At 41.8% G+C, this 9,428-nt stretch overlaps 1 protein-coding gene across 1 annotated transcript in view; it reads right to left on the bottom strand.

Moving 5' to 3' along the window:
• Positions 1-11: 11 nt before the first annotated feature.
• The window catches only part of sass6 (SAS-6 centriolar assembly protein), a 41,393-nt gene continuing 31,976 nt past the window's right edge, over positions 12-9,428 (bottom strand). The window contains exons 15-16 of the mRNA XM_071202948.1: positions 545-636; positions 12-371 (exon numbers count right to left, since the gene is read on the bottom strand). Of these exons, the coding sequence (XP_071059049.1) occupies positions 304-371; positions 545-636 (160 nt within the window). The 3' untranslated portion in view covers positions 12-303. The remainder of the gene's footprint in view (positions 372-544; positions 637-9,428) is intronic.

Genomic DNA, 9,428 nt, shown 5'->3' with positions numbered 1-9,428 from the left:
GTGAACACCAATGAGGATGAAAAAACTGTTTATTACAGAAAATAAAGAACACCACAAACACTTAAAGACTTGAAAACCTAATAAACTGTAACAGGAACATTTTAATATTTAATTTAATGACTTTAATACATTCTCCATGATCACTGGATCCACCATTCAGACAGTTTTAACATGAACTATTAGAAGATGATGGATGGATTAATATAGCAACATAAGCTACTTAAAAACAACAGCAGGTCACCAACAAGAGCGGGGTGGAGAGCTTTTGCTGCGTTTACGTCCACCTCCAGTTGAGAAGAAACTTTATCTGCTTATGCTTAATGCAGAGAAGTAAGCAGAAGCTATGGAGGGCTTTGTTCGCTGAGGGAAGTCTGGAAAGAAGAAACAAAAGAAAATAGACCTCAATCTCCAATCCCATTCCTTTTACATGCAAATGTTTTGATTATTTTGATAAAGGCAGTACAAATATTTAAGAAGGATGTGTTTTCTTGGAATTCTTCGCGACCAGGTTTTACAGATTATGATGAATATTTTGAAGTTTTACCTTTGTGAAGAAGATTTGACGACAGACCATATATTGGTATGCTATCATCTCTCTTCTCAAAGTACTTTGAGTCCAGACCGTCCGAGTCTCCACTGAGGATGAGAAGAACACAGTGGAAAATAGAAATAAGGTCTGTGGTTAACACAAGCTAAAGAGATTTCCATATTATGATCTATGACTATAAATGTGTCAGGAAATACCTCATTGGTTAATGTCTGAAGCTTCTATATTTCGTAAAAACAGCAGTTGCTAACAAGTGACTAAATGCAACTCCCTCCTGGCTGGTCTACCTGCATGTGCCATCCGACCTCTGCAGCTCATCCAGAATGCAGCTGCTCGCCTGGTCTTCAACCTTCCTAAATTCTCCCACACCACGCCGCTCCTCCGCTGCCTTCACTGGCTTCCGATAACTGCTAGAATCCACTTCAAGACAATGGTACTTGCGTACCATGCTGCGAATGGATCTGGCCCTTCCTACATCCAGGACATGGTTAAACTGTACACCCCAGCACGTGAACTCCGCTCTGCATCAACCAAACGGCTCGCTGCACCATCGCTGCGAAGGGGACCCAAGTTCCCATCAGCAAAAACACGTGGGTTTGCTATCCTGGCTCCAAAATGGTGGAATGAGCTACCCATTGACATCAGGACAGCAGATAGCTTACACATCTTCCGGCGCAGACTGAAAACTCATCTCTTTCGACTCCACTTCGAGCGATAGAACTATTAACAAAGCACTTATATACTAATAAAGGGCTGGCTTATCTAAAGCCAGTTGAGTAACACTTGAAATGTTTTTGCTCTATGGAGCCTGATGTACTTTATGATTCTGTTTTCTTCAAGTTTGTATTTTGTTGGTCGAACGCACTTATTGTACGTTTTTTTTTTTTTAATTTAACCTTTATTTAACCAGATAAAAGCGTTGAGATAGAATCTCATTTGCAATGCTGACCTGGCCAAGAAGGCAGCAACGTTACACATAACACAAACATATAAAATACAGAGAACATAACTAAGAAAACAAAAGATAAAAAAGCAGTCACTACATTGTGCACATTAGGACAGTAAGAAAGGTGCACTACTTATTACTGCAAGAGCAGCTGGTGGTAAGGACTTCAGACAACTTCAATCTAAAACATACTATTGAGACAAGTGCCCTCAGTTTGAGGCGTGATTGAAGGTCATTCCAAGACCAAGGACCATAATAAAAAAGACTCCTTTTCCCAGCCTCAGTCCGCACAGCAGGAACCTGGAACCGTATCCAGGCGCTGGATCTGAGGTTGTAAGAGTCACAAACTGGAGCAAATCTGCACATATGTACAGTGGAAGCTTACCTAAAATGGCTTTATACATTAATAAAAACCAATGCTGCATCCTACGCATAGTAAGTGAGGACCATCCAGTTAGGCTATACAGTTTGCAATGATGAGTCCTATAGGGTGCATTTGATATATATCGCAGTGCAGCATGGTAGAGTGGGTCAAGTTTGGCCAAAACAGTGGGACAGGCAAATCTATAAATGGTATCACCGTAGTCCAGCTGGGACAGGAATAAGCCAGAGAACAACCTTTTACGGGATGAAGTTGAAAAACAACATTTAAGTCTGTAAAGGAAGCCAAGAGTGAATTTCAATTTATTAGTTAGAACTTCAATATGGTGTTTGAAGTTGAGATTACTGTCCAACCAAAAGCCCAGATATTTGTAGGTATCGACAAACTCAACAGAGACGCCATCAACGGTGTCAATGGAGAAGCAAGAGGACGCTGACTTGGGAGCAAAAAGCATTGCTTTGGTTTTCTTACTGTTCAAAAGCAGTTTGGAATCAAGAAGTGCATGCTGCAGCGTGATAAAGTCAGATTTTAGATTGGAAACGGCCATACCCAGAGTAGGAGCACATGAATATACAATAGTGTCATCAGCATACATATGATAGGTAGAAAATTGCATCTGATTACAAATATTGTTTACATATAATAAAAAGAGCAAAGGCCCCAAAATAGAGCCCTGTGGAACTCCCTTCTTCAAGGTGACAGGATCAGAGACAGTACTACCCAACCTGCAAGCAATGTAATGTAATGTAATATAAATGAGACCACTTAACATCATCACTCTGATCCTTAGCCACCCTTAGCTTAGCACTGGTGACGTAAAGTCATGAGACCATGATCAAGGTCCTTCATAGCCTAATGTGAGCTTTTCATTAGATTGAAACGCTTGAAGTGAACTATGGTGTCCCCCAAGGTTCTGTGCTTGGCCCAATCCTTATTTCAATCATCATGCTTCCTCTCGGTTTACTAATTAATAATGATCAATTAGGTTGCCATTTTTATGCCGATGACACTCAGCTCAACATTTCTATTAAGCCCCTGTCACTGTCCCGAAATTGACACCAGATGGACACACGATAAAGGAAATGTTCAAATTCGGCTCTGATCGTAACATCTGGCCATTCGTGAGGGCATCTTAAGCCATCGTATGACTGCCGGTGGAGTTTCTCAGGCTCCGGCAGCAACTTCGTGAGCGGTGGCAAAATCTTTGGCATGCCAAAATATTGCCGAAGGACCTTGCGAAGGTTCATTGAAATCTTATGTCCATTTTGCCCTTCGTAAGGCACTCGTGAGTAGGGTTGGGTACCGAGAACCGGTTCGGAACCGGTTCCAACATTTCGATTCCAACGGCATCATTTAGAAATGTGAATTTCGGTTCCGCTTTTCGATGCCTGAGGAAATGTTTCTCGCCGCTCTCCGTAGCCTACTGTATGACTGCGGCGGGCGGGAAATGTAGCGTTGTACCGACACTTCCTACAGCGTAAACTGGGACCAGGGCCGGCCCGTCGCACTGGCGTTATAGATGTTCGCCTAGGGCGCCAGATCTGTGGAGGCGCTGCGCTGACAGCTCTGGGAGGGAAACAAAATGTTTTGACCGTTGGTGCTCATCCTAATTTTACACCCTTTTCTTCCCGGTTACACTTTTCATTTGCCCTGTACGATGGGTGCTGTAAGTGATGAAAATGGGGGATGTTGGCTTATCTGGCACCCGCAGCTCACAGCCAAAGTGCGAGTGAGCATGGGAGCGAGCGAGGGAGAAAGGGAGGGTGCACCGGTACGCGCTGTTGTTATTAGCATCTGGTGCTAGCTGCTCTAACGGAAGAAGAAGATGTTTCTACAATGATGTGGAGGGAGAGTTCTCTCCAGTCAGACTGAGGCTGATAACTACAGCTCAGTGAGGTGAAGGACTCTCAGTGTTTAGATAGTTCACTTTAGTCCAAGTTATCTCAGTGGGTCTCAAACGTTTTGATCACAATTTATGTAAACACATATTTCCAAGGCACTCCTTTATAATTATTGGGATAAAACAGGTTTGAAATCATTCCAATGTATACTATAGGACAGTAAACCAGACATATCGTTTTAAACTGGAGAGATATGCATAAATAAAATAGTAAAATAAGATATGAATGAATAACAAAAATAAAATACGTTACATGTAGTTGTTATTGGCTATGGGTTATTGGTTATGTTCACATACTTATTTGATTATTAAAATCTAAACCGATCTTTTTCATATGGGTGTTTGGAGTTGTACCCCCTAGATCTAGTCTCTAGTCATTCTGCTTAAAGTGCACCAGATTGAAGCATTTTACTGTAATATGTTCAAACATTTCTTCCCGGTATGCCTGAGAAGGCACATATGCTTGTTTTTCTCAACAAGAACTGTTTTTAAATGGGGGGGGGGGGGGGTTTCCTTTAAAAGTTGCACTGTTGTAGCTTCAGTGGTTCTCAGGTTACAGTTACATAGCAGTGAATATAAACAGACTGATTAATGTGAATATTACTGTAAACTAACATGTGTAAAAGTTTCTCGAATAAATGTAATTTTTTTGGTGGAAGAAGCATGTATAATTTTTTTACTCTGCCCCTCAAAGAATCGGAATTGAGAACTGTTAAGAACCGGAATCGAAAAGTAGAGTCGGAATCGCAATCAGAATCGTGGAAATTCAAACGATACCCAACCCTACTCGTGAGGGCATCTTGTCAAATCGTGTAATCTTCGTCTTTACTTCGTGTGATCATCGGAGCCATCGGGCATTTTTCACCTCACGAAGACAATACGAAGGAAACAAGAAGCTGCCCGATTGTCTTAGGAAGCAACACGACTACGTGAAGCCCTCGCAATACCGTTGTGTAGCCATCGTATTATAGTACGATGACATCGAGATTGCATTTATTGCACAACAAAATCATGTAAACATATTATGTAAATAACCCAATTTGTGTTCTGTGAAACTAAAAAGGATATTACATTGTTTTTGTTACTTTCCTTGCAGTTGTATGTCTTGAATGTAATTTAGGTTAACTTCCTGTTTTATTTAGATGAATGAACACTTTATTACAGACTCAGGGTTCAGATAAAAGACAAGACATAGATAAAAGACAAGGCATTACATATAATAAATTACATACACAGCATAAAAAAAATTCATAGTTTAAGAATAATTTAAATCAGTGTCCTACAAAGAGACAACTATACCAATGTCTCCACAGCTGTGATTGGTAGCATGTAGTACTAAACCTTATGTTCGATAAGGCTAAGAGGCGTCTCCCTGTTACCTGCAGAAGGAAGCCATGCACGCAGCGCAGCTCCGCTCTCTTTATCTCCAGGTGACTTTCTGCTGCTTTCTTCCGTGGTGCAGTGCTGATCGTTTCACCACGGAGGAAAGCACTTCACTAATTGCAGTACCCATAAGGAGCTGTACAAATGACGCAGTTTTTGCGTGGCTGTGTATTTAGTTGAAAGCCCAATGGCGATCTGCTCATCTCTCATCGAAATAATATGCTACAAAGGGGCGGACTGGCCATCTGTGTGTTGAACTTTCCTGTCGGCTCCCAGACCGTAGTCGAGGAGGGCAGAAGCAACAAGCTTCAGGTTCAATAACCCACTTTAGCTTAAATGACTGGAGAGAGGCGAGCTCTTCTTGGGAGGCCGTTGCATTTATTTAGCTGTTCTTCTGTTTCACAAAATACATCACAGACCTCTGTTTTTCTGCTTCCTCGTTTCACTTCCAGAAACAAACACACGTTCCCTCACTGTCGCTCTACCATCCACAAACACACATGCACAAGCCACACCCCTCTCTCTCTCTCTTAAAGAGCCTGTGACACGAGTTTCCCCCATCATCCAAACCCATCAATTTGAGTAAATATTGTCCCCTTGAAAACCGTTACTGAACTGATTTTGGATATTTGTACTTTGATAACCATTAATCTGCCCTTCAATGTTGACCATTTTCTGGATCTTCTCGGGGATTCTTCAAGTCCCGCCAAATTATGTGTGACGTCATTGCGAGCACAGCACTCCAGCTGCACCGTTCAGGATCCCAGCATCTGCATGTAAACGCACGATGGCGCACACGGCAGCAAGCTCAGACAGCGATGACAGTTTAATTTTGAACGTGTCTGAGAGCTCATATGAGGCTGAAGGATCGGTTTATGTTGTATCTGTTAGAAGTTTAGGAATGAGGTGCGTCAATATGGGCGATCATACGGTCATGTAGCCAGTGGTGGAATGGGACTAAAAATCATCCCGGGTCTCTCGACCGGCCCACTTCGGTACCGCTAGTAAATTGTCAACGGGGGGAGTGGGGGATGTCAGGGGCGGCGGGTGCTGTAGGCTAGGGAAGGCTAAGCCTTCCCAAATATTTGTGTCACTGCATCCTGGTAAAATACAAATATAATGTCTGTGTCTTTGACATTAGCGCTGCTAGCCACCTGTGCCCTGTACTACGAAGCCAGTTCAACATACCCTGGATATGTTTGAGTAACAAACAAACTAACAACAACAAACTAACAAACGAGATCTCGCTAAGCGGTCCAATGACGCTGGTTATCAACTCGGTAAATCACGATCTATTGATCCAATTCTATCAGCTTCCCAGTTACACAGGGACGCGGAAAGTGAGTCAGAGTTGGGGGTGCGTGCAGCGTCTCGCAGCGGAGTAACTGTGGTGCGGAGGGGGGGCTGCGAGTGGAGCCTCTCAGTTTTTCAGGTTGATATGTGAAGCTCATTAGCTAGCCAACATGTATTTAGCAAATGTTTAGCAAAATATTAGAAGTGAGGCTACTAGACTAACGTTAGGTCTACTGTAATAGCCTCACTTTTAATAGTTTGCAAAACATTAGCTAGCACTAGTGTTTTGCAGTTGCTAGCAATTTATTGCGATTTCATGCTAGATAGACAGGCATTGGTTTGATATAATAAATTAAGCATTATTGTTAGTTAAGCATGTCAGCCTGCAGCCCCACTTCTTGTCTCTCTCTAACTCATAGCAGATGGCTGCACTAAAGAAAAGGGCACAGAGAGGAAACCAGTTTTAAGATGTTTAAAGGTTCATTAAACATAATATATGCTTAAATGCATTTCAAAGAGGTTGTGTTGAGGTGTGTTGGAGTTTGTGTTATTCTACATTTTGACACCAAGATTTTCTGATTTTACTGCAAATGTATATTGGTTCCAAATATCGGTTATCGGTCTCCTTGATTACTAATAATCGGTATCGGCCTTGAAAAAGCCATATCGGTCGATCCCTAGTGAATACAGAACAACTGGTTAAAAAATAACTAGGCCTACCGAGTGTTTGAAAGAGTATAGTTTTATGATATCACTGCCCCATCTAAGACACGAGTCGATCTGACTTTAATTACATTTGACTCGAGTGTTTCGTCAACATAATGTGTTGCTTAAAATAATACTTCTGCATACAATATGTGACACTGTAAGTGTTGCACGGCCAGATACGACTGGAGAAGCTGACTCAGATAAGGAAATATATGATATATTATGATATTATATGATCGATGATCTGATTGATGATGTAATATGAATGATAAGTGCGACACGTCGGCGTCTTCTCTGCATACGGCAGTTTAAACTGTATTTCCTTTATCCTGTAATATGACTTGAGAGATTTAAACTCCGCACACTGAGTTGATCTCTTTTCTATAGACGCAGGAGGCGGGCAGCGTCAGGTAAAAGAAGTTATTTAGCCTTCCCAAACCTGAGCCTCACGCGCCGCCTATGGGGGATGTGCTAGTGACTTATCCGACCGGCCCACTTCGGTACCGGCCAGTCCGCCACTGCACCCAGCCCACGTAAACTGTCAACGGGGAGAGCCTCGCTGCGGGGAAACGGTGGACCTAGTGTCCCGATAGGAGTGGGAATAATAATAATAATAATCCGTGCATTTTATCCATTAATTTCCCCAACATTGTGGTAAAAAAAACCACACGTTTAATCCATGTTGGTGTACTACAACTACAAAAAGCATCGGTTTGTTTTCCCATCAGGAAATGCAGACCGGCTCAAACAAACGATTTTTAAATCATCATCCTCACGATCATTTAATGTGTCATATGTTCGCCGAATTGACATGAAAGCACTAATAAATGTAGTTTCATCCACTTGAGTTTACAATTACAAAAATAATCGATTTGTTTTTATATCACATCCGACGGGATGAAATTCAGCAGCTCTCACTACCGATTTGAATCCTAATTTAATCATCTTCACCACGATCATTTATGTTTATGTTGGCCGAATTGACATGAAAACACTGACAAATATGAATATACTGTAGTCAACTTCATTAAAACGTTATTAACGTGCCTAAACTCAGTAATTCACAATTTCTACGCATGAAAACACACTTTGTCCGTGTTTGGCTCTCTCGCCGCACAGTGAAGCGTTCCCGCATTGACGTCAATTCCGGCTTCCCCCAAAACTTCAAAATGAGTCGAAGAAATTTCCCCGCGATGTTCGAAATGATTGATATTTATCGGAACGGTATCGCACCTTCTTTTTTAAACTGACGGTTCGAGATTACTAGTAGCCCAATATTTCATTGCACAACAGTTGTTGGGATGCTGTCACAGGCTCTTTAAAAGGGACAGCGATCTCATCTCACTCTGCATGACCCTAATATCATAACATGTGTGCTCTGGAGAATCACAGAACGGACGATCGTCATTATTATGCCGTTTAAACCAATTATTTAAATGTGGTTGTTAAATTCGGCATCATGTAAGTTGCGCTGACAGGTCCACACACTGCTTCCCCGCCCTCCTGCTGATAGTTGACGAGCGTCAAGCTCCTCAACCACCGCCCCCCGTTGATAATTCTTGATCATTTTTTTTTTTTTTAAATGGCACTTCATATCAAAAAACGTTGCCGACCCCTGCAATAGACCATCGAGGTCTCTTCAGCAATATTCTCATGGCATCATTATAAACTACATGAAGTTTCCGTAAACTTTCTTTTCTGTAGTTTGATCACAAATGTGCAGTATAGAGTGGTGTACAATATGCTCTGAACAGAGATATCTTCACTCCATCTGTACATGCACTAAACTTACGTAGGAGAATGTTTGCTTGTGCATACATCATGCGGCATTGCCTATACATATCTTCATCATCTGTCATTTGTTCTGTAATAAAGTGTCCAAGATATGTTTACTTATTACAGACACTAAGATTAATATCAGACAATTTAAAATCAGGAAATGTTAGACATTTATCTTCTTTGGTTCTAAAGATCATGACAGCACTCTTACTGGCGTTGTATTTGATGTCATGTTCCACACCATACACAGAACACACAGCAAGAAGCTGCTGAAGACCAGCGCTGGATGGACTCAGCACAACAAGATCATCTGCATACATAATATGGTTCACTAGAGTACTACCAATCATGCATCCAGTATTACAGGCTTTCAGTCGCTTGGCCGGATCATCAATATAAAGATTAAAAAGAACTGGGGACATAATTCCACCTTGTCTGACACCATTGCTAACCCCAAATGGGGCTGAGACCCTATTGCCCCATTTACTTG

This window comes from Pseudochaenichthys georgianus, chromosome 4 (assembly GCF_902827115.2).
Source record: "Pseudochaenichthys georgianus chromosome 4, fPseGeo1.2, whole genome shotgun sequence".
In the NCBI taxonomy this organism is placed as follows: Eukaryota; Metazoa; Chordata; class Actinopteri; order Perciformes; family Channichthyidae; genus Pseudochaenichthys; species Pseudochaenichthys georgianus.
The sequence above is the reverse complement of the archived record's forward strand: the minus strand, read 5'-3'. Positions and strand labels throughout refer to the sequence as shown.